We start from the raw sequence: 26,990 nt of genomic DNA on the forward strand, positions 1-26,990 counted from the left end.
ACATTCTGGGTAGAAATGGCAGCAAACTAGTAACCTTCATGCAATGTCAGTCACGTTTACATCACAGGCAGGTACAATATGTTATTTACACGTTAGCACATCACAACTAGTCAAGACAAGTCAATACCACCAACCTTACTGTCCCCTGAGGAAGTTGGTGAATTAGGGATTGTAGTTAAGATATCCACAATTATTGTAAAGGAGCGAATCGTAATACATTTTATTATTAAGTTGGGAATTTTGTGTGTTTAAACAATCAAAACTCACTGTTTAAGGTTACTAGAGTCTGCACTTCAGAATCTAAATTCAATGGCAGAAAAACAGATGGGCTTGTTAGCGATTACTTATTCTCAGTTGTTTTATCAGTTAAAATTATTACAGTCGATGCCCTGTCTTAGCTGCTGCTTCTTTATAGGGCTTCTGATATAAATATTAAAACTTGGGTCTCAAACAGATGTCAGACTAGCCCCATTTGCTAATTCTGAATGAACTCTTCAAAAAAAATGCTTGCATCTTTAATACTTTAATCAAAATCCATCTACAAAATGAGAGACTATGAAGGATCTTTAAGGCTAATTACATTTTAATCATGAACTGAGAATAATCCTGTCTACTCAGAACCACAGCGTGGTACAGCTTTAAGCATTTATTCTATATGGGTTGGTAAATGCACTTTTCACCTCCATTTCAATAAATACTTTTAATGTTTATGTATAACCATATATCCAGAGGGCTATGATATTTAAATGTATGGACATTTACAAGTGGTACAAACAATACACAGGCCACTTGGCCATTCACGTTAAAAATGCTTTACTTCCCACCAGTAGACATTACGTCCAGTAGTATTGCACATAAACAATGTGTTTGGAATTATAAAATCTATATACTTACAACATGAAAATCAGGTTCAAATAAAAAAATTGAAAAAATATCACTCACTACCTAGATCCATGCTTTTGGATTTTCGTGTTTTAACAAACTCCAACTGACTGGCATCTGAAAATTGCTTTGTACGCTTTTCTGACATGCTCTGACGTCCAAAACCCTCTCGCTGGAAGGCAAGCACTGGATCAACATCTGGACTAAGAGTGCTGTAGGAAGGGAAAAAAATCATGCGAACATTTATCAAGATCACGCAACCTTTCGCTCTGCAGAGAAAAGCATTTATTTAGCACGTGATTTCTACCGATGATAAAGTGCACATTTTTAAGTAAATCACTGCAAGTAGTCAGTTACAGACACGATGGATTGTACTGCATCAAGCAATTCTAGTTAAAAAGTATCAAGAATTTCACTTTTGAGCTTCAATGAAAGATACACATATCTGGTGCACTATAAGTATACGATCAGAATGTACAGCCCCAACACAGGAATAATTTGAGGGAGAATAAAACAGTTCCCTTTTTCTTCATGAGAAACAAATATATTCAGATTTTTTTTCATTACAAAACGTTTTTAGTAAAGCATAAAGAGAATCTGTCCTGCCTGAAGTCCACAGGGCTTTAAATGTCTTCATTTACAGATTCTGCACTAAAATTTCTCTGTGTGTGTGACATCGCTTGTAAATTTTTCACAGCATCTCCTGGTTCTAACCTGACTATGACAGACAAACATATATTTACTCATTACTTCTCTACAGAGCAAGTATTCACCACAGTGGTTCCACCACTATATCAGAAATGGGGGTAACTGGACTGAGTTTCAGCCTCTTCTTCAGGTTTCTTGCATGACTTTGGCTGAGTGAGTCAGGTCTTCAGGAAGCAGTGACGGGAGTTTCACCATGCCTCATCAGAAGCATGCCATAGATAGATGTAGTAATATTGGTCAAATGTCGGCAGAATCATGAAGGCAATAATGCAGGCAAAATCTGGTCTGCAAGCTAAACCTAAGGCTTGCAACGTGTCACTGTGGCCACAACATGTTAAAACCAATTAAAAATTTTTTTCAAAAAGCAAGACTGCTTATTGCTAATAAACAATATGAAAGGAAACTCACACAAAGATGATCTGACTTTGGAAAAGGGGAGTATTAAAAAGAGCCTGAAAACAAGCCAAAATAATTTAGATTTCTACTTCAGCTGGCACAAAAATAAATCAAAAGCATAAAATACTGAAAAAAAAGGGAACATTTTGCACCACTGTTATCTATCCTGTAGGAAAAAGAACCCTCAAAACCCCCCTTTGATTGCTGTTGTACTTCGAGATAAAAAAATGCTAAATATTTTGTCACGGAGGTCTCTAAATAGACTAAATGCCATTCAAAATATTGTATACATACATGTACTGTTCAGTAGCATGTTTCAAAAGAATTCTTTTCTATTTTAAGGGCTAAGCATAATACACATGAAATACTTGGTGAGAAACAGGCAAATAGTGAATATCTGCAGAAACCAGCTTATACTTTTAAATTCTGTAACATGCACAAGTTTATGTATGCCACGTACTACAATTTATAGAAGCACCCTTGATCAAGAAACATCTGGGTATTAGGCACAACAGTGAAGAGAGGTAAGGAGAAGTGTCCAAAGGCATCAGGTACTATAAAAGATGAAAATCACTATCCACATCACCAGGCAGCCCAGAAGAAATTCTGTCTGGTAGTGGCAGATTTACAAATAAGATGATGTGTGCATGTGACAAGCATATAATACTTAAGTGAGAGGAGGATCAGAGCTTATATGAATAAAGTCAATGTCAAGTGCCTTTTGACTTTAATGTTTCTGGCTCAGGCTTATAATGTTTTACATTTAATTACTGCAACTATTTCAGAGATGTCTGCACAATTTAGCAACGTTTTGAAGCATATGCTTAAAAGCTCTGATGAATCAGAGCCTGAACTCAAAAATAACTATTTAGTCCTCACATTCGCTCCCACAAAATAGGGAAAAAATTATCTCCACATGATAGAAAGATAAAACAGACAAGGCCAATATACGCTTCTAGCATTTACAGCGGTGCAACACGTAGCTGAATAAGAACGACCTACGTCTGAAAACATCCTCCGAGTGACTCAACTGAACTTACAGGGTTTCACCACCTTTCATAATCAGATCATAAATGACTTTCCCAAGGCCACACAGGAGTTTCTGGCTCACTGCTAGTCAGCCCCGTCTCTGAAGGCCAGAAAAATGTGGTTTTACTAAGTGAGAATTTTCTCTAGCAACATCTGTTAACACAGCTCAAGTTAGTTAAAGATGACCGGCTTCATCTTGCCGAAAATGTATCCTGTGACGTTTTCTTCAGCAAGGGTGAATTTCTAAAACTATTTGTTTTGGCTGTATGCTCCTTTTTTCATCTGAGCTTGCTTTGATCCGCACACATAAAGCTTCTAATAAAGCTGAATATCATTTTCATGTAAATACAGCATGCACATGTATATTCAACTTGAAGACCTAAGAACAGAGTAAAACTCCAAAGTTCAATAAAACTTGAAAAGAGCACCACAGGTCCCGGAGAGAGCAGTGGGGTCTGGACACAGCATCAGCAACCAGGAATTCTGGAGATCAGATCCCACCGCTTCCACTGACACTGCCTTTAGGGGCTTCCTCTCTGCTTCCCCTGTCTGCCCTTACCACACCTACCTTCCACACACAGTTATTAGGGGGATTATTACTCCGTGTTTGCATAGTATCCTGCATACTAAAGGCACTATTTAGCACCAAAAATCACTTGCTCTCTGACATCATGACATTTCATACCTTTTTACAGTACAAATATCTGAGCCCTACGTAGAGTCATCATTTTTCATGTCCTGGTTTATTTCTATTATTAATGACCCAAGAGTGTGCTTTAGTAATTAAGGAAGGAGCAGAACACAGGAGCTTGAATGGATGTACATTGCCTAAAAGTATTCAAAAGCCCCCATGAAGATCCACAGATGGAAAAGCCAATGAACACAGAAGAGGAACTAATGCCCCTAAAAACGCCTCATTTTAATATTTTTCAACCGCATTAATAAAAGACAGAAGGTAAATTTAGTGCAAATCATTAAGCAATGCCAAATGCAATTTATTATATTCTAGCATACTTAACCAATAAGATTTCTGGAATGGCAGCTGATCCTTAAAAGAATGTAACCGTCTTCTGACCCTCAACGTTATTAAAATTCCACTTATTAATCCTGTCTTATTGCCCCTTTGTTTTCATAACATTTTCATCAAGGATTAGGGAGATATTGTGAGGCTGGAAAAGCTTACATTTTCTTCTCTGATTCAGAACAGCTGCCATTCTTGTTTGGATAACCCTTCATCCATATTCTTAGCCTTACCCTTTGTGCCTTCCAGCCAAATCATACAATGCACCTTCGTTTTACAAGTCTTCCTTCACCCATTAGCAGCAGGAAATTAATGCAACAATCTAATTCTACTGCTATTTACTTTTTTTTACAAATAGAATACATTAGATAGTAAGGCGCTGCACTGATCTACTCTTTTAAGTGCAATCGTATCCACAGACCTTTACAATTTCTCATAAAGACAGACATTTAAAGGTTTTGAGTGTGATCAACTCCACAATATCTAATCCCTATTTTCTTTACTGTTACTTTCATTTTCAAAGTAGTATATGAATAGCAAGATATGCTGCAGAAGTAAATGTAAAAGCATCTGCAGGTTTCAAATGGGCTCTTACTTTATGGTCTAGGTTTTTACTCATATTAGGCTCAAAAAAAAAAATCCCTCAGCAATAAGCTATTCTGTGCAGCCTTGAGTACTATTCTATTTAAATGTCTCAGATTCTCAGCTCTAAAAGCTTTTACAAAAGACAGACGGACTTTTCAAGGGCTCAAATTACAGGTATGACTTGTCCAAGAGAAGAGCTGCAACATTAAAAAAATAAAACTGCAAATGAAGATGAAAAAAATTACCTTTTTATACAATCATTAAAACAATGCTTAAAATACAGAACTCAATTCCTGGACATAAGTTGAAATAAACTAATATAAAGCAAAGGAGGAGATGACAGGTGCGTATCAGCTGGCAGGTGCTACTGCTGTTTTATTAAGATATTGCTGACATTCATAAGCAGCTCAAGAGACAAGAAAAATAAGAAAATTCCTATACTTCACACCATTTGTGGTAATTATCTAGCTTCCAGAAGTGGCAGTGTACAGGGATGGGCTTTTATTTTGCTATTACTATAGATAATTACATGACTTGCAAATTAAATCTTAGATCTGTATTAATTGTACTAACTAAGCAATAAACAGTATTTCTTTGTCAGGAACCTAAGCAAGTCACTAATGGAGCTCAAAGCATTTCTCATTCAATATAAGACTGTTATATTAAAATGTGTAAAAGTAATTAGTGAGCCAACCTAAGATTCACAGAATTATTTTTGCTATAGATTAAACATATAAAATAAAGTTACTTTCCACAGTTTTAAATGTGGAACTATCACTTCCCATATTTTTGAATGTGGAACTATTACAGTGCATTGCCTTTGCATGATAGTTACAAATCATGTAATGATACGAAAGGTATTTCTTCATGCATAATAAAGAAATCTTAACTAGTTCTTGTTGCACAAGCGTTCACACCAGGGCAAAACAAGGAGCTGCTTTGACCTCTAAGCAGATTTTTAAATTACTGTATATTGTTAGGAAAATCAAGAAAGTATACAGAAGTATTGAAAGGCTCCTAGATATACACTGGAATATGAAAATATAATCCTTTATTTATAGACATAGAAATATTTACAGTGAGGTTTATAAATGAAAAATTCCAGTTGGAATTATTCTTTCATCTTCCATAAACTCAAGCGTTTAAAGTTTGCAAAGTTTTTTTTACAAAAGCTAGCTTAGTTGGCAACTAAATTAATATTAGGTCATGAAATTAATGCAACTAAATAACAATTAGTTACATTTCCACAAATGTGCTTTGACAGAGCTCAAAACTGCAACCAGAAGTAGAAAGTCTAACAAATTATCTGTACAGACTTCCTTCCTGAACAATTACCAGTTTGAAAATAGTGAAATGTAAATGGGATGAAAAAAAGATTAATATTAGCAGTAGCCAAAAAATAAATTAAAGAAAAAGACGTGAATGCAGTCATCTCTTTTGTCCTTCCACTAAACCATGCTCTTACCAGTCTGTTGACTCATTAATTGCAGCTTTAGCCCATCCACCACCATCAACAGTGCCAAACCCAACATCATCATGGGAACTGGATGACGACTGGTCAGAGAGATGAGGAGGGAGTACTGAAAGCCTATCATCTTCAATAATGACAGTGTCATCCTGGGGCATGTTCACCGTTGGAGACAGCTGATATTTACCTGAACAATAAAAGGGAAAAAAAAAACCAAAACCTAAATAATGGCAGAGAGTGCCTTGAATAGTCTAAAATCACAGCTGATAAAATGTCATGTCAAACTGCAATGCTACTGGTAAGAGAGACACAACACAGATAATAAAATTAACTATGCCTCACTTTATATGTATCTTACTATGCAGCGGTCCGAAAAGTAATATACACCAGTTGTATCTATGGCCTACTGCAAGAAGATAACACAATCACAGAAGGGATGAGGCTGGAAGGGACCTCTCATTTGGTCCAACCCTGCCATGCTCCAGCAACCTACAGCCAGTTGCCCAAGACGCTGACCAAATGCCTTTTGAATATTTCTACTCCACCACATCCCTGGCCACCCTGTGCCAGTGCTTGGTTACCTTCACAGTGAAAAACATGTTTCCTGATGTTAAGAGGGAACCTCCTTTGTTTCCGCCTGTGCCCATTGTCCCAGGTCCTGTCACTAGGAACCACTGGAAAGCACCTGTCCCAGAAGCTAGTACCTTCTCTTGCATCAGATCGTTTGGTAGAAATGAAGAATGAATTCCACGGGGACTAACAGACCTTGTCAATCCTCCTGATCAGTCTTGCCCTCATGAAATTTGAAACTTGTTTGACTGCCACTGGAAACCTGGAACCCTTTAATAATGCCTCCACAAAGGTAAGAATTGCAAAAGGGGATGAGAACTCATGGCTAAAGCTAAATGATTCCAGATTTTCATTTTCCCCTTTAAAAAATAACCACACCCAAAATTTGGGGAAAAATTTACATAATGCTATTACCACCAAATTCAAATAAGCTTTAACACTGTTGTTAAAATGCTTAAACCAGAGTTATCACAAACTTGAGAGAGACGTAATAAAGACTCAAGATTATTCTTTGTTCAGTAGCAGACTTCATTGGGTTAATTTGTGAGAGTACCAGTTAAAAGATGACATTTAGAGGATTCTTACAAACTAGTAAAACAGTTTCCAAGTAAAACCAGTTTCAATGCGCATATAAGTATTATAAACCCACTACCACGGCTGCTTTTATAGGGATAAATATATACACGTAATTGTCTTTTTCAGTAATCATTTCAATGCATAAAATTGTATAACAATTTTCAAACTGCTGTATAAAAAGCAGAAGCAACTTTTAAACCTATAGAATACTTTATGTCACCAAAACAGACTAAAAAGCTATGAAGAATTTCAGAAAGAATATTTTCATTGCAATGCTTTGTAACATAACTATGGTTTAAACTGAGTAAATCTGTTTTTCAGGATATATGCGTGAGACACAGAGTTGGGAGGATGGGGTTTATATAATATTTGGGTGACAGTAGAAATATAGAATTGTCACCATTTAAAATTTTAAATTGAAAGAAAAAGGTTATTTCACTATCTAGAAACACTAAGCTAAAACTGACTCTAAGGAAAATAAAGATTTGCAAATCTGGATAAAAACTATTTAATTATCTGAGGCAGTGGCTAATTATTAAGTGTAATTCTTTCATATTAGCTGCACATAATTTTTTATGTGATAGAATATCTTTTAAAATATTTTTTCCTCCTGGGTATTGATGTTCAACTTAAAAAGATCTGTCATTTAAAATGTTTGGTCCTAACTCTCACTACGTGTAATGTTATTTCTAATGAATGATCATGACATTACATGAATTTCATTCCTAGAAATGTATTATCTTACTGAAACGATTAGCAAAATTGTCACATCTTGTGAGAAGAAAAGCACTAGCTTAATCAACCAATTTGGCAACAAACTGCAAATTATTCCAAAACTATGATGCACCTCAATAATAATATACAGCAAAACTTATATTTCCATAACACAAACTGCTTCTTTGGACACATCAAATATTTTCACACTTTATTTTTCCTACAAATATGGAAAAATTGTGTAGAATTAAGGGAAAATAGGTTTCTCCTCTTTTCTGGAAAGTTACCACCACTATCTTTGCATGCAATTATTTAAAAAAAAACCCAAACAAACAAATAAAACCTTATGCATAAAGAGCTAGCTAAGGTCATTGCTACACTAGATAATACATTTTGTATAGCCTTCCAAAGTGGGGGGGAACTGGCTTCAAAAGAGATCATTGAAGAAGGCTGAAGAAGTGGCTGGAAGAAAAAGGCACTGCATGGTGAGCATCTCTTCCCTGTCAAACTCAAAATGAATGTGTTTAGTTTGCATAACAGCTGATTCTTTGCCCAGCAATATCTTCTATGATGGACAGGTTAATGTTTAGCCTGGTAATGTACTTCTTTCCAAATACAATACCTACAAGCCTGTTAACTCTGTAGTTAATAACATCTCCAAAGAATTGACTGTGTAAAGGTATAACCTTATGGCATTCGGCAAACTGAACTCCCCACTTAAGAGGCTACAGTAATTCAGTAACATTTTTAACTTTTCACTACCCTTCTTTATACCTGACAAGGGTGAAGACTGACATTTTAATAGCTGCTTTGAAATTAAGGAGAAAACCCATCTGACAATGCCTATGCTTTTCACTGCAGATGAAGCTAAAAACAGGTGAAAAGCTTCACCTCCACCAGATGGTTAGGCAGACCTCAGCAATGGACTCAATACATCCTTTGTACGGAGCTCAGATGAAGTGGACACGAAATACCCTTCGAGAAACCACCTCTGAAAGTGCTGTGAGAAACATTACAAGGAAACATCAAAGAAACTTCAAACCCAGTAATCATCAGTATATTTGACTGATCTACAAATCTAAGACATTGCTCGAGCTGTCTACAAACCTCTGCAAGACAGTAACTTTCCCTTAGGCTAGAAAAGTGCTATAAAATTCAGTCTCTGAATACACTTCAAGTCCAGTTTTGCATATATTAATTCAACTTCAGCAAGGTAATCTGTAGTAATACGTAGCATTTTGGATGGTGTAATAAAGAAGGGAAAACATTTCCCTTTCAGGTGTGTCTCATCTCAGGACAATGAGGCTCAAATTTCTCGAATGAGTTACCAGTCCAAACAAACGTAGCCTGAGGACTATACCAAACTATGGGGTAAGAAGGGTTCCCATCTCTCTGTGCAGAAGTCGTCGTCTCAGAGCTCTAGTACCAAATGGCTGGTCTCCAGGTCTATGAGGACTTTCAGCTTAGAAGGAAAAATATGCCAAACAGCAAGAGTTCAAACCTATAATATTATAGACCTATAGTAGACCAGAAAGTAGTTTGGACCTGAATTAAACCACCAACATAAAGCACTGAAAAAAACCCGGAGCATACACAGTACATAAAATGAACAACAGGCTTACTCATAAAGAACGCAACTACTCCAGGTCCTTTAAAATCTTGAAAACCCCTGAAGTTTGGTTAATCTGTTTGCTGTAATAACTTGGCTCCGATACTACACTGCATTCTCATGGTACTGCATCTGACTTGGTTCTTGTGCTTTTGCTATTGCTTGCTTTTTAAAAGAAGGTCTAAGAATTCTGTTAAACGCCCTTACGACATGTTTGGAACATGTATTACTTTATGAGTGACTCTCGTAAGCATTTTGATATTGTGGGATTCAGACCAACGGTACACTTCAAGCCCCTTCCACAAGTAGAGGGCCTTTCCTGCTCTGACATGGCGAGTGACTCCTAACCTGTCTGACTAAGGAATCAGCAACACCTACTCTGTGATGAATAATGGAGTACCAACCTAAGTAATAAGTAATCAATAAGAGAAACAATAATAAAAGAACATAGTATTGATTACAAAAATAGTAGTGATGAGACTTCCTACAGAAGGGGCACAGAGAATTGCGCAATGAGAAAGTAATATTTCTCCAGACCTTATTTATTTTTTCACTAACAGCATATTTCTCCCCAGTAATATACTGTTCTGGCAAAATTTTCCAGAGATATCATCTAATTTTCCAAGCTAAATTGAGGCAGGATTGGGAACGCATGTGTGGGGAACGTCTAAGGACAAAAATGTCCCCTCTATGTCCAGGCTTTGGATTTCTGGAGAGTGCTCAGATCTGTCAAGACTATTGTAGCAGACCACCACGCTCCGCTGAGATTCCTGGCCAGGGAACTGCACTCTGCTTGTAAAGGGTTATTTTCATTTCACTGACACGCACACACTGCATCTCTAGCTGCATTTTTTTCAGTAGTGCTTCCTCCTGATTCTATCATTCAGATAGCAATTATTTATGTAGAGAACAAAGTATTTCCTGTTGTGTAGGAACTATCAAATTTTACAAAGTTCTGGGGGATCCTTCAGGATGAAATGCAGGTTCAGTGCAAGCTGCTCTTATTCTATGTACCCCCTGATAAATAACTTCTGTTTAGTCACCATTAGCAACAAAATTCACCGTGTTCATAAAAAAAAAATTCAGCAACCAGAAGAAAGAGGACTTTGTACTAAGCTGTTTGTTGAGTAAGAGTAATTTATATAGACAGCAGCTATGTATTTGCGTATTACAAAACCCAGGAGCATAATGGATGATACAGAAGAACGGTGTAACTGAAGAAGAGGCTTGCATTTTTTGTCACAGAGTCTAGCAAACCAGCATAACACAGACATTATTTTATATGTACTAACGTGCGAACTGAAAATATTAAAAATAAATAAATAAACATAAGGGGGTTTATTATAGCCATCCAATTCTTAGAAGGGAAGACCCAATTTGTATAAATAAAAAACTGCCTTGTCAAAACAAAAAAATCATTCTCTGAATACAGGAAGCGGTATCTCCTCTCCATCAGAAATTTTCACTGAAATATTATCCAGTGAAAAAGCATAAGAAAATCTATAATAGCAATAATCGTCTAGAAAAGTAGATCAACGTAAGAATCATCAGAAATATTAGAAGATTTATGTAGCCTTTTTGCAGTAAGCAAACATTATTTTACATAATTTAAATCACGTTCTAAAATCGGTATTTTATTCCCACTCTCACAGCAAGGCTCTGACAACCAGTTCTTGCTGTCAGTTATGGATTGAAAGAGTAAGGAAATGGTCTTAACCTTTCCTGAAAAGTACATTAGATGTATTTAAAAGAAACAAAACTCTCTTGAAGTTCTGTTCCAACTTTAAGCAATGACTGAAAAGAACAGGCATTTTCCAGACCTTCAGATTATCACTTTTGAACAGTCTAATTTAGGAAGGAAGAAAACTCTAAATCCATCAATTTCATCCAACAGCAAAAGAAGCAGAAAGATCTACTCTTTCACACATGAAATCAAACTGTGACCTCCTCACCACAAGGTACCGAGAGTACTAAAAGCTACATAGTTAAATCCATCGAGGGGTAAATAAAAGACATCAGGTGATTCAGAGAACCCTTAAGTCAGAGGGCTCCACGATATGGGGAGAGCACTCAAGAGAATCAGCACTGCATAAAGCACTCCTTTGGCTGGTTTTCATGGTCAGGACCAGCATGGGAAGGCACACACCTCCAGACTTCCTTAGCCAGATTGTTCTTAGGACTAATCCTCGCTTTTACGCCAATTTTCAAGAGAGGAGGAAAACGCTGGAAGAGTCATGTAACACCACATACACATTCCCAAGAAAATAAAAAAGTTCTGAGTTTTTTCTCATTATCAGTGCTAATAGGACAGGAATCCCACTATATCATAAATCATTGAGTCTTACAAACATTAGCTACTCTGAAACAAGCAACTGTACCGCTCTCTCCCAATAGAGGTAATAATACCTCTCTGTTGTATGGCACTGCAAGAAAATACACATGCAATAATATCACAAAAGATTATAAACCCTGCAGTTTTAACTTAGTGGTACTGATTATAATTCATAAAAATTAGCATATTAGTAAAATGACTGCTACCTAAAAACTGGGTTTACACATGACAGCTCAGAGAAGCTGCTGTGATTGCAGAAGGGAATGACCCAGTCCTGGCAAGACCAGTTTTCAGTTACTCTGGAATAGATCACATTTGCTATGAGGTTCAGGCACAATTTGATATTACATGGGCTTCCAACTAAAGGATCACTGGATTTAAATCACAACCAACCAATTTTTTACATAGTTCCTGGTTTCTGAAAACAATACAGAAAAACGATGATCCAGAGGAAATCAAAACATCACCTTTGGGTTATAAAACACTTCCAAAATGTAGGATTGATTTTTTTTCTCTACATCTACGCTGCAGAGGCACCCAAAAAGATTAGCTTTTTAGAGGTTTGGAAAGACTTTTCTTCTTTTGCTGAAACATCAGTTACTGGCTACTGCTAAAGGGATGACCCCAGACTGATGAACCACTAGCTCGATTTAGCAGGGCAAGTCCTGTGTTCCTTTGATGTGGAAGTAAACTGCATTGCTGACACACATGCACACACATTCTCTCAGGGCTTCTTCTCCCATCACTGGACAAGGTGTTTAAGCGATAACTCGTTAACGCTTATATGAGCTTTATGTGTAAATCCTCTGCAACGCTAATGGAAAACGCAGAAGGTAGTGCTCTGCAAATGTTTTATCTAAAGCCTTGACACCACAGGAACTAGTCCCTTCTAGAGGAGTGCAGTGGTAAAGACTCCAGATTATTTTATCGCTCCTTAAATTTGTCAACAAATGGTTTCTTTAAATTGTTCTCTTTCAGAGCATATGACTTTTGGTGAAAAGGTTTCATGCTTCCTTGATTCCCAGGTATACAATTTTGCTTCCAAGCTGCACAAAATGCATTGCAATAGAACAGAATATTATTTGTTTCTAATTACTGTTGCCCAAATGCCCCCAAAAAACCCAAAAGACTTAACTGAAGAAATATCTTAAATAGCAAATTTGTGGATTTTCAGAGTTTAACACGTTATTCTGCTACTACAACGAAAAAGCAAACCCCAAAATACAAAAATTAAAAAAAACCAAAAACAAACAACCACCCCAAAACAGAGCGCAATATATATATAAACTGTTGACTGGGAATAGCCTAAGTGGTGGACTCTCATTTCCTAAGGTTGAAAATCAATCTGAAGCAATTAAAAACTAAGTTCATCCTTGCTTCATATCAAGTTTATAGCAGCATCTTCTAATATATTGTGTGTGTGTCAAGCATACTAAAAAACCTCTCAGATTTAATGGCCATGTCTTATGTTTAAAACTTGCAACTCAAGCAAGCCATCGTCGCATCTTCTGTCAGGTGCTATTTGCATCAAGCTGCTTTTTGTGTTTAAATTTGAAAATCCTTTCAAATTAATCCCATCCTAGTCAGTAAATCCGACCACTCCTGTGGCAAGGCAAGCCTTTATTACCTAGCTCTGTACATCGGAAGCTGAATTGCTGCAGAGCAACCGCTAATAACCTCATCATCCACTGGGGCCATGCAGATGGTATGGCACAGAATCTACACAAGGGATGATTAAAATTAGTTATGAGGTTTTAAAATTAGTGTCCTGCAAAGCAAAAATTCCAACAAATTAATGAAATGCCCTAATAAGCATAAATGGATGCAAGTTTCCCTTATTTATTTTTGTACTTTAGTATGACTGAGAGAAGAAATGCTGAAAATAATCATAAATTCCCATGAGTTACTGACTTTCATGCAAACGAAGACTCACCATGGAGACTAGACCAACCAATAATTTATTGTCCCAGATCAGACACTGAAGAAACGCGTTAAATGCTCCTGTTATTTGTTCTATTACCTGCTATGGGATACGAAATTCACTTTATAATTCCATTTTACTTTCTTTCTCACATTACTTATCCAGAAGGCTTGCACAGAACAATTTTAAGGCACGTTTTAAGTCGGTCAGTGCAATACCCATGTTCCCTGATTCCCACATAATACATTAATCACCCTTTGATGAATCACAGAGAGCAATAAAGTCACGCCCCGATTAGCAGAGCTGATTTGACTCACCCATTATCCTACTCAGTGCCGTGTTCCTTGTGGGTGACTCGCTGAGACCCTCAATCCCGCCATAGAGGGAGTGGGAAATCCTCCGTTCCCGGTCATCCAGCAGAGTCTCTATGGGCAGCTCTGGCCCAGAGGGGCTCCCAGGTGACTCCAGCTGCACAGAGAGAGGAAAATTAGCACCCAGGGTCCATTTAGCAGCATGGGGGAACTGTAACAACTTGCCTAAGGCCTAGACCTGTCTGGGCACCAAATGAGCTAGAACTTCTCACCCTGGACAAATATAATTTGCAATGACAGCTCTGCTTAATAACCAACTTTCTAAGCCACTTCACACTGCACCTCCCATGGTGCCCTGTCAAATTTAAAATCCTTCAGCAGAAAATTGGTGAAAAAAAACCCATTGCATTTTGGTGTCTCTTTGTTGGATAATTTCTTAAACAGACAGTTTTGGCTTTTTTCAACACAATGGGGCAGACAGCTGGGCCGACTTTCCCACACTGACAGCCTGTCAGAACAAGGTCCCTCTCAGGAGCGCGAGCAGGAACCCCATTTGGAATCGGGCTGCTGCTTTTTGAAGTGGTGCAATTTTCTTTCAAATGTAATCAGCATGGAAACCCCCAGGAAACTCTACCACACATATTAGTAACCAATACGCAAACACTCAAACGTTTTATAGTTAGGAGAGAAAGAAAAAAAAAAGAAGTCATCAGACTTCATAGTAACTTGGGTTTTTTTCCCCTACTTACGATGAGTTCTCTGCCTTTCCTGGCTGCAGGGTACAGAGACCTTGCGTGCTTTCTTCAGTCTGAAGTTTACCTGATCCCTGACACTGCTGCAGCATCCAGGCAGAGCCACAAAACCCAGAACTGGCAAGACCTGAGGTGCCCCCCCACCCCAGCCCTCAGCCCCCAGAACTGCCAGATCCCTGCCCACCACGACTCCAGGCAGACCCCCCAGGTCACAAGACAAGTGAAGTAGGTGGTGGAAGAAGCAACGGAGAGGGGCTGCTTGACCACACGCGCAGGGGAGAAGACTGCATGTACAGCTGCCTCCCCACCCCGGCTGCTCTCCGTCAGGAGGCTCCCCTGAGTGACTTCCCAGCTCAGCCTTGGTGTGCAGAAACTGGTCATCCCTTGTTTTCCTGTGTATGTCTCTCAGATTTTTCAAAAAGAGAGGAAAAAGTTGAGTTTTCCTCAGTGAGCCCCAGAGAACCAGAGCTCAGTGGAAAGCAGTGCCTGTGCAGGGCAAAGAAAGAAAACAATTTGATATCGTCTAGCTGGGTTTAGCCGTGGGCAGCTCCGCTGCCAGCGCAGCCCCTGGGAGAGAGGAGAACGAGCACCTATGCGCTCACCCGTCAGTTCAGATGCCCAGTTTGTCAGCGCCCAGTCACTCTCTGCAGAGATGAGACTCTCCACACCATCACCCAGCCCTTGCACCATCCAGCCTTCCTGCCCCTAAAGCTCTTGGTTCACCTGAGCTCTAGCACCCTGATGGTACTCAGTAATGCTACCAAAGGAGCTTCGTCAAGACCATTACACCAATTCACCTGAACAGCATGAACTGAATCCAGCTCTATTAAAAAAATAAGCAAAAATTAAAAAATAGATGTGTTTTGCAGGGCAATCGTGAACTCACATCAAAGCATTAGCTGTTCTCACTAACACGCCTCTTCATATTGAAGCATATAGTTAAAATCTCAAGAACAATGTGCTTACACAAATCCTGCAGCACACATTTTATATGTATTGAAATACAGTGGGGACCAGATACTGTAAGATATTGAGCACGGTGCAAACTCTTTGAAGCCACTGGGAACTGGGAATGCTTATTCCACAGGACTGGTCTCTAAATGAGCATGAGAGGAGCAGTTCACAGTTTCAGGAATTACAATAACAAGCAACATGTTTGCTGCTTGTTTCTTCTTTGAACAGCTGCCCATTATTAATCACTCCACCCGCAATCCCCAGATGACTAAGAAATATACACTACGAAATATTTTTTAAAATCTGCTTCAAGGGCTACAAAGCACTCAGCTGCAGTCTCCGCAGCAGAGGCTTTGAAGTCAGCCCGATGGACTAACAACTTCTGACATTCGGGCGCTGGCGTAACGCCCGGTACATGGAGGGGTGGCAGTTCGTGAAACGCGGCATTACGAAGTCAAGGAGACCACGATCAGGAGGTCGCAGCCTGTAGAAATTATTATTTCTGTTCAAAGCCATCATCTGTTTAATATAAATGAGATAGTTAATGAAGTTCCAAATTGTAGACTTATCTCTCCCAGTTTGATAAGCACTGGGGAGATTTACTGCATCAGAGGGTCAACACAATTACAATTGGAGGCACGCAAACTGCAGGAGAATAATAAACTTGCAATGCAAGTGAATTAGACTCAATAAGGTTTAAATTGTGAAATGAGGGTTTGTTTTATTAGTTTTTTTAAATTGCAGATTACAACTGACAGCTTTACTGAAAAGTAAATTAAACAATATTTGTAGGCTCTGTTATAAAGGAATCTAAGGCAAATTCAAAAAGAACAGAACTGTTAAATGCTCAAACACTGTAAGACAAAAAATTGCTGCTTGAGAGTTTAGACTTGCATGATAAAGGCATTAAATTATAAACTAACCTTTATTTCACTGCCTTTAAATAAGGTGTGAAAATATCAAAGTGCTTTGGGATTTATTCTCCCAGTGCTATATCGATGACTTTATGTAACAAGTGTCCAGCTTTTAGTGAGCCATATCGCACAGTCCTTCTTCATGTGACAACCCATCAACCTTCAAACTAACTCTTTTGTGGGAAGGTCTCGAGAGATTTTCAGAAAGATACTGACAAGAAGAAAGCTCTGAATCAGGGAAATACATAAAAATTCACTCCTAGTAATGCAGTAAACTACAGGATAAACATAAGAAATTGCAGGAGTGCGGTGTTTAGACGGCCGTGTTTTGTAAAGTGAATCACGTATTTTATCATTTTCATGGGGAAAACTTTTTCCATGGCTAATTAGCATCTCAAAAGATAGTTTTAAACAAAGGCTTCAACAGCCAACTACACACATATTTTACAAAAGAGATGATGTCATTTATAAACTAGTGAAAACTGGACAGGAATTACACAACTGGCTTTTACACACACTCATAAAAAAGTCTTTTCCTTACACTGTTAACAGAAAGTTTGTGTAACAAAAAAATACACTGAATTTGAAAATTGCTGTGGGCCAGACAAAGTGACCAACAGTCCATAGCAAGATTACAGTTCAAATCAAGACTTGCTCTTCCTGATGCATTTCTAATAAAGAGCTTGAATTACACATTCCAGTTCCTTCCCTTAGCAGATATCAGCGCTATCTGGTATAATTTAATTTGATTAACTGATAAAGAATAGGTAATATAAACAAAGACGTATGAATTCCTGACATTCATTAAAGGCCTGGCAAGGAAAGCAAGCTAGGCAGCAGCCGGCCCCTATACTTCGTATCTATAGCTGCCCCTAGCAGGAGCACTTCTTCCTGTGACAGTCAGAGTCACGGACCAGTTGAGGTTGGATGGAACCGCTAGAGATCACCTAGTCCAAAATCTTGCTCAAAGCAAGGTCAGCAAGGGCAGGTTGCCCAGTGCCTTGTCCAGATGGGTTTTGAATATCTCCAAGGACAGAGAGACTCCACAACCTCCCTGGGCAACCTGTGCCAGTGGTTGACCACCCTCACAGAACAGAATTTTGTTCTTACGTTTGAAGAAATTTCTTGTATTTCAGTTTGTCCCCTTTGCTTCTTGTCCTGGCTCTGGGCAGCCCTGAGAAGAGTCTGGATCAGTCTTTATTCCCCCCATCAGGTATTTATACACACTGGTAAGATTCCCCCGAGCGTTCTCTTCTCCAGGCTTCTCCCTCTCTGGGTCCTAGCACTGATCCATAATAAATTATCATATTTGTAAAAATGCAGTAAAAACTCACAGGCTACAGATTGGCTATAGCTCCTTTTCTCTCCATTCTCTTAAAATAAAAATAGAAGTAAAACTTTTTGATTTATTTTTTTTAAATAAAAAAGGTCTCTACCCTGGCCCTTTGTCATTCAGATAAGAACCAGCTGTTTGCTAAAACACTGTCTGTACTAACTAGCCCAGCTGCTGCTTATCTAGATGATAAAAGGACAACTAATGCAGTCCTTTTTACTTAAACACCACCATCCATCCCATCTGAAGTTATGCACATAAATATGAAAAAAGTTTATGCACAAGAACATTGCCAAAATATTCAATGCATAAACAAGCTTTTTTTTTTTTTAAGAAACAATAATCAGACTCCATTTTCCTTCAGAAAGTAAGTTATCCAAATACTGGCATGCAAACATTATGGATTTTAAAGAAGTCGGTATACAAGTGTGCTATGTATTACACTGCATCCAGGGTACTGAAGCTCCTTCTGTCACACAGTTACTCTCCAGGCTTTCTTTTCCCTTTCTTATCTGTGTACCATGGATAAGATGTCCCAAATGCTTCAGCTTCCTTTTTCAACAGAGGTACTTTTACAATATCACTACCTATATTAAACATGGTTTTCTCTGTTGTCACCCAAGTTGGGATCCTGCTTTAGGGACAGACTGCAAGATGTGAAATGTAGGTAATAGCCAGTAAAAGGGCCAGGTTTTACCTATATGCACAATCATGAACTAGTAATTGTAAAATTAGTACAGAGTTTCTAAGAAATACTGCTTTCTTGTTCTGACAATGTTAAAAGGCAAGCAGAAGACAAAAAATGCTTCCAGAATGGTGGGGAGGAACCCATACAGCTTTGCAAAATGTAGTTAGATGGTAGGTTCTTGGTTATGGAGAGGAACCTGGGCCAAGATGGAGCTTCTACACCGATACCAAGGATAGAAAACAGATATAAAGGAGAAAAAAGTAAGTCAAAATAAATTGGGACGGGTACAAGGGCAGAACAGAAGACAAGTTACTACAGAGTAGAGAACCATGTACATACTTTCCCAACAACTACCTTTTTAAAATATTTATTGGGATGTTTACTACCAGAATTTTACCTAAATACACTGAAAATCATGCCACAATTAAAAAAAAAAACAAACAACCAAACAAAAAAACCCCAACAAAATAAAAACAAACAAACAGACAAACAAAAAAAACCCACACAAAAACCACCCCAAACTAAAGCTATGATACGGCCCAAGAGAGAAGGAAAAATGTAAGCAGCACCCTTCAGAGGATGCTCAAACTGAAGGTAAGATGTTCACTAAGGACATCAGACATAGGAAGGTACACAGAGAATCAGCTGGACCACTTGATGGCAAGAGCAAAAGGGTTACTGTGGGACAAGCCCGCAGTAGGGAAGCTCAATGATTTCTTTGCCTCAGTCTTTGCTGCTGAAGACACTGGGAAGATTTCCACACCTGACCCCATTCTTTGTAGCAAATAAGGAGAGGAGTGAGATCAGCCAGAAAATAATACAGAGGAGCATTAGACCAAATGGGTAGGTGAGGAGTTAACATGTCACCCAGGTTGGATGGCATTCTCCCAAAAGCCTTGAAGGAACTCAACAATGCGATTGGATAAGTGCTGGCCAAAACATTCAACATAATGTTACGAATGGCCATGGTGCCAGAGGACTGGTGGTTGCCAATATACCTAGAGGGGATCTTGGGAACTACAGACCAGGCGTCTGACCTCCTTCTGGATAAAATGGTGGCATCTGCAATAAAGAGTAAGAACACGGAGCATGACAGACATGGGTCCCTGGGGAAGGCAGACATCCAAGGGGAAATTCTGCCTCACTGTGGGGATGGAGTTGCACAAAGGTGCTGGTAAGCTCTCCAAGCTCTGAGGCCATGAATCGGACAGGACACATTTGCACTTTCAAAAAGCCTTTACCAAGGCTTCATATCAAAAGCATTAAATAAACTAAGCTTTCATAGGCCTGGACTAGGTTTTCATTTCCTGGATTGAAATTTGGCAAAAGGACTGGAAACAAAGATCAGTCTTCAGGGTGGAGAAGAGTCAGCTGTAGGCTCCCCCAGGGATCAGGGCTGGGAATGGCTTACGCTGATGTGCAGCTTTATCAATGACTTGGAAATGGTAGCGAAGAGTGAAATCGCTGTGTGTGGAGAAGATACTAAAGCCTTTCAATAGTTAAATGAACTCCAGAAGGTCGTCACAAAACTAATAGCAAGAAAAGAAAAAAACCAAACCTGTCATATCCATTTCAAAGTGGGTAACCAGGTAATACATGCAGGGAAAAATGATGCTGAATATTTTATACTTTCACACATATGGGGAAAAAACCCAGATGTTTGCTTGTTTCCTTTCTTTTATAATGAAACCACTCATTTGAAAAGTCTCTCTCACTGATCTGTCTACCAGTCAATTTATTTGAACAGTTGATGAGGTCCTTATATGGTTTGGATTCATGACTCTCTCCGCTTCATGGTATGCTGTTTTCAACTCAGCAACTGAAGCAAAAACGAACAGGCATGCAGAAAGAAATTTGGGGATCTGCAAATCATTTGCAAGTCTTTTTTTCAGGCAGGTTTGGCAAGACATTAATTCTGTCAAAAAAGGGAGATAGAAAAAAAAAAAGCCTTGAAATCTCTCATTTTGAGGAAAATGGTGATGCGCTCTCTCTTAATGGCAGACAAGTGCTGCCTGCGTGTGACACGAACAGAGTGCAGAGTGCAGGTGAGCAATCTGTGCCTCTAAGCTGTCCAGGTTGCAGGACTGAAAAGAACAGGGTTCCAAAAGTAACAATTACCTTTCTTTCCTTGAATCAGCACACACTGCTGCCAGCTGCATGGATCTGCCTGACACGTCATGCCTAAGCGCTGTGTATGCATTATGGCCATACAGGCTAATCATAATAATATCACTAATTAACAAAACAGGGCGCAAGGAGCTCCGGTGTTTCTCCTGAAATCTTAGGCTCCTCAGTAATTAAAAAAATGTCAACCCTTGGATCAGTTAAAGATCCAAAAAGCTGACGGCCACAACTTCTGAAAACTGAGGTTTAAATACTGGCCATATATGAATATCAAGTCACCACTGTTGTTATTCTTCCCATTTTTGCCACTGTCTGCACAACTTTGGAAATGCACCTTGAAGTCTTTCTGTGCTTATAAAGGAAAGCTGAAGAACCAACACACAGTGCCGATCACAGAGGGCAAGGCTGAAAGTTGAAAACATGGATTTGAACAGCATATTTAACTCTTTTGAAAGCGGGGGAGGAAACCTTAGATATATCCAAATACCAAGCTAAATGTTTTTGTTACACTAATCTAACAGCATCCATCAAATACTCACTGTGTGATTTTTGTCTGGAGTCGCTGAGATATTAAACAAAGCTTTGCAGCGTTTGTAATAGCGCAGCTTACAGAATTAACTGTATTACTGAACTCTGTGTGGATGTAATGCAAACAGGAGAAAACTCAGATACACAGTTTTGGCTTGGAGTTCATTCATAACTACCACTCACTCCATGCTTATATCAATATTTACTACAAGATAATTCACTTGAAAACCTGGATGGATTATACTCTATCTCCTGGTGAGTCAATGAAAATTCTTTCCACACGCTACTCTTCAGTTCAGTAAAACCACAACAGCACAAAAACACTTTTTACCTTCTGGGAAGTTTGTGGTCTCTTTTGAGTTTACAGTCATGTATGAGCTGACGATGTAAATGATCTCCTCACCACCTCTCTGAAGACAAGATAATACTCATACAGTGTTTATGTACATTTTTATTATTACTATAATTGCTTTGGAGGTTTAGTCTATGAGAAATGGTGAAGCTGTATGAGAATAATGCTGGCATGGAAAAAGGAGGTAACTTCACACAATTCTGAAACACTTTCATGCTCCAGTTATGTAGACTTTGACTTCTGAAGCCTAAGAAAGCTTTCTGACAAAGAAACGGCTCCTCTGCAGCAGATCAGAGGCAACTATCCCTGCCTCTGTAAACCCAGGCCACCAGGGCTTAAGCCATCCTCTCTTCTAGACAGCAACCAAAATACAAAGTGCACGTGAAAATTCTGGTCTGAGCTGATACACAGAGAAACGGCACACTGCAGCACCGCGCTGTCAAATGTATTCTCCCCCCCACCGCAATTCTTAGGGCTGATTCTGAAAATGAATATTAAAAACAAAAGAACAGTATTCACACTACTAACTTTCTTAAAATCCAGTTCAAACTAGATTTTAATGAAGAAAAAAGCAGACTGGGTTGCCTATCTCAAAAGAACTCAGTTTGATTTTGCAAATGCAAAACAATTACTGGACTTGAAACCATGAAAAAAAGAAGCAGCTTGGTTTTTTGTTCTTTTTGCTGTTCGATTTTTAACAGCCAGACAGCAAATACTTTTATCATGCAGATGCTGAGCATAATTCTTTTTGCACTGGCATTATCACCCCTTGTACAGATTCCCCTTCCAAGACGCTTGCGGCTTCTCTGTGGCACAGCGGGAAATCCCAGGGCACCGAGTCCTGACCTCGCGCTGCAGTGCAGGACTGGCCACGCCACTGGAATGGAGCGGAATGAGCACTGCTGTTGGTGATGCACAAAAGGGGATGTAATCAAGCTCTTCTACTTAACTGTAGTTCTGCAAGACTAACAAGAGTGTAAGCTATATTGTTGTCCATGAAGTGGGCACATACAACACTGAATCAACACAGGGAAAAAATCAGCTTAACAGGATCTTTTTTGTTGCTGCTGTTATTTTATGGTGACACATCTGGAGAATGAAAAGAGAGAAAAAAGCATAGAAAACACCAGGGAAATACCTTCTCAAAAGATAAGCATTTATTTCTGTCTTGAAGGAAAAACAGAAAAACCCCATTTCTGAGGAACATGCTGGTAAAATGTGCTACTTATCAAGACATGTTCTGACCTTCTGATGCTTTTACTTCTCATCTGCAAGCTCCTGAATTTGCTGCCAGCCAGATGATGTTTATTTTTTGTTCTAATTACTAAAGTCTTTGCTGAGACTGTATACTAGGCTGGTGGCAGCTACAGGAATATTCTAAGGGGACAGGTTGTGTGCTAGCGCGTCAAAAGTAATCCAAGTTGCTGAATTAAGCATAATATAGCTGAGGCTGCCAGATATGGTCAATGTCTGATGCTCTATGGGAAACTGAACATCACTGATGATCAGTCACACAGTGCCGTTCTCAAGCTGTGTCTGAGTCCACATACCCATTACTTAGGGGCTCAGGTGACTGAATACCATACTCGTATATGGTATTCATAGAATCATAGAATCATTTAGGTTGGAAAAGACCCTTAAGATCATTGAGTCCAACCATAAACCTAATACTGCCAAGCCCACCACTAAACCATGTCCCTAAGCACCACATCTACACGATTCATAAGTAATATTATCATAACTTTTCAGTATTAGATCTGATTAATAATATCTAAAGTTTAAATCTGTCCAATTCTGGAACAAGGAGATGGGGTTTAATTGCAAAACGCCAAGGAAGAAACCTCTCTTCACTTTTCATTTCATTGAAGTCTGGACATTGCAAGGCTTTCAGAGAAGCAGCTTCTTGATTATTGCCAGCTCAGCAGGTAAACAGCTTTATGTCCATGCAAGTTGTGCTTTCATCATATTAAAATATGCAAACAGTATTGACATCGTTATTTCCTTTGGATAAATATGATGAAAGCAAGAATTCCTGAGAAAAAATAGTTGCAAAAATTCTTTTGCAAAGATAATCACTACACCAATGATTGCATATCATCACCTTCCCAAACTACTATGGCTCATCTCACTAGCTTATTAAGGAGCTGGGAAAATCCACATAAAAACAGTAAAGTAGGCCCATCCTGCTCCCTCTACAGATACATTTTAGTGTACCTAAATCTGGTTCTAAAATCGGTTCTTTCATCTTGGAGCACATATACTGTAGACTGAGCTGTGCCGTTGTTGCCATGTGATTTCTGCACAATAATTTAGTGAATGTTTAGCAGATGTAGGGCACCAAACTATTCTTAACTTGAATGAACAAAAATAATGTATTGGATTTAAGGAGCAATGTCTTTGGTTCATCATTGCTGCATTTGCTCCACCATGTTTACAAACAGTATCCTGGTACATTTGTTCTAGAGAAGAGCGAACATCTTCCATATCCTTTTTGGGAAAAAAGATATATATTTACACTAAACACAGAAATAGTCTAAACTATTTCACCCTTTCTATGTAGTAACATATAAAATACATCTGAAATAAGAAACAGTCTCCAAAGGACAGTCTGTGCTCTCTGGAGTCTGAGTTCAGAATTATGGCTAGAACAAGACATTACCAAATATATAAAAGTCAGAATTCCTTCAACACCAAGTGGGAAACTGTGTGCATCCAAGCTGGCTTTCCAGCAGTGTGCATATAGAAATGTGTGTATGTGTATTAAAGCTGTGTATAAGCAGTTAATCAAGAGGAGTTTAATACTTTTAGAGGGACTAGTGTCTTTTCAAACATGATTTTATAATATGCAATGAACTGGAATTTTTTTAAGATCAATTTTATGCATTAAGAAATAAACCATTCCCTTTCCCCCTCAGCAAGATCAGCAGTACTAACCAATTTGTGCAGATCATTTTTGAAGCACGATGCTCGAAAAATAACATTTTGGGTAAGACCTCACCAGTGTTAACAAGAATGAAAGAATGACTTTTAGATGTCTTAAGAACAGATGCTCCCCTGACCCTCCTTTCAGCTGCACCCTATTTAACTCAGTGCATTTCTCCTATTTGTCAAAATAATTTTAAAGTCTAATTCAGTTCTCCACAGCATCTGCAGTCCTTCTCAGCATCATATGCCCACATATTTCCACTACACAGCATTGTTTACATTAATATAGAAGATAAACTATTAGAAATCATGAAATTGTTTCAAAACATCAACACATTAACATTCCAGTGGAGGAGAAAGAATCACCACTTCACCCTGAATTCAGTACTTCACACTTCCCTGCAATGAAGGCTAAGACACAACACATTTAAAATCCAAAATAACAGAATTATTTGCGTGAAGTTTTGCAGAATCTTTAAATGGAACTTTTAATTGTTTCTATAAAACATAGTAAGGGAATTTAAGAGCTCTACTCTTAATTAAATAAACTGAAAGTGACAAAGAAGCAAGTCAGTTAACACTAACTCTATAAATGAAAGACTCAATAGACCTTCATAAAAACTCCAAAGAATAAAAATCCCATAAACAGTGGGATCCAATTACAAAATCAATATAGTTTTATTCAGTGTTTCCTGTTATTCATTGATGAAAATACTCAAAAGAAAAACTTTATTGATCAGTCATAAGGTTAGCATGTCTAACACTGAAATTCAGATCATTATGTAATTCTTGCTTTCTTTAGCTTCGCAAATATTTTCCAGGTCTCAGAGGAAACATGACATCTCCTAAAACACAAATACCTTAGAAGTGAAAACTCCCAGTGCCGATATCAAAAGCGTGTTACCTCATTGCATTTACTTATTCGCCTCGCCACAATAAGCTGAATCATTCCCCGTTTGTTTCCTTCAGTGGACATGGACCTCCTTAAAGTTTCCATAGCGTCTTGATTTGTTTTGCCCAATAATGATTCTCCATTTACTGCTATTAGTTGATCATTCACTCGAAGCCTGCCATCCTGGAAAAGGAAAGATTACAGCTACTTAAAACACGCACAAAAGAAGTTTATTCTACTGAGAGGGGAAAAAAAAAAACAACAGAAGAATAATCAAACAGCTATGCTTAGTCCTAATAGTTTATGGCCAAATGAACACTGGTGTAATAGCTTCCATTGCAGCCATTGTAGGAAATGTCTATTCCAATTATAGATTTGCACTTCAAGCTATTATCATAACCCGTTTGCACAAACAGCATACTAATTGAACTGTACCAAAGATTGCTCATATCCTTCCCGAGAATCTGTAACGGCTGTTTAAATCTTGGGATGCGCAAACATGTGAATCTGAGTAGAAATCTAAACGTTACCTCTGACGGTGTAATTGGAAAAAGCTAGTTACAGAGCAATCTCATTCTTCTTGAATCTGTGGTTATTTTCAAAACAGCCTTATTATGGAAAACCGAGGAAGACAAAGGTACACAGATGTTCCCTCTCACCTTGGATGCTGCTCCACCGTTAATAATGGACTTGACGAAGATTCCTAAATCGGCATGGTTTTCTTTTGACCGGTTACCTTTGACGCTCACACCAAGTCCAGCTGATCCAGAGTCATTCAGTGGAACTTCAAATGTCAGGAATTCCCTGGTGCCATCAGGTGTGAGGACAAGCTCCTCTTCTTCTGCTTTCTGTCAGGAAGATTAACGTGGGATTACAGAAGAGCATTTCTCTTTGGGAATTCTCTTCCCTCAGCTATTAGCATTAAAAAACCCCTGCTCTTAGCTACAATATCACAATATTTTCCACAGTAATTATTTGAAGAAACATGCACAAATAGTGTATTTTCAATCACCTCCAGCTGATGCCTAGATTCAGAAATATCTTATGTTTGTGTCTAAGTGCTTCTCTGTCTAGTAAAATAATTGAATCATGTGTCATTACTGAATGTGTCATTAATACCTACTCACATGAAAGCTGCTATTTCATTAGCCAAAAGAGAGCTGTATCAGAAATATTTTCTTACTTGCAAACCTACAGAATTTTAAAAATATCATCATCTATGGTAGTTTGAAGTCATGGGGAGAAACTAAGTGCAAGAAATTAAATTCAAAAATTACTCATTCACCTCATTTTATTTAATACTAGCTGTGTTAGGAAAAACATAAAATTACACAGCTGAGATCTGCAACAGCATATCTCTCTGCTGTCGCCAGGCTTAGCATCAAATCCATCTCTGAGTGCCAATT

The 26,990-nt window shown here is 38.4% G+C and overlaps 1 protein-coding gene across 14 annotated transcripts in view; it reads right to left on the bottom strand.

Annotated features, from left to right (window-relative positions):
* Nucleotides 1-26,990, bottom strand: part of PARD3 (par-3 family cell polarity regulator) — a 464,314-nt gene that overhangs the window by 156,102 nt on the left and 281,222 nt on the right. For 9 of the 14 annotated variants that reach the window (XM_064444947.1, XM_064444949.1, XM_064444944.1 and 6 more), the window contains 5 exons: nucleotides 26,244-26,432; nucleotides 25,597-25,767; nucleotides 14,129-14,279; nucleotides 6,087-6,276; nucleotides 943-1,094 (listed from right to left, as the gene is read on the bottom strand). In XM_064444947.1, the coding sequence (XP_064301017.1) occupies nucleotides 943-1,094; nucleotides 6,087-6,276; nucleotides 14,129-14,279; nucleotides 25,597-25,767; nucleotides 26,244-26,432 (853 nt within the window). The remainder of the gene's footprint in view (nucleotides 1-942; nucleotides 1,095-6,086; nucleotides 6,277-14,128; nucleotides 14,280-25,596; nucleotides 25,768-26,243; nucleotides 26,433-26,990) is intronic. The other 5 variants (XM_064444952.1, XM_064444941.1, XM_064444943.1 and 2 more) reach the window with 1 other exon arrangement.

This window comes from Phalacrocorax carbo, chromosome 2, assembly GCF_963921805.1.
Source record: "Phalacrocorax carbo chromosome 2, bPhaCar2.1, whole genome shotgun sequence".
Taxonomy (NCBI): Eukaryota; Metazoa; Chordata; class Aves; order Suliformes; family Phalacrocoracidae; genus Phalacrocorax; species Phalacrocorax carbo.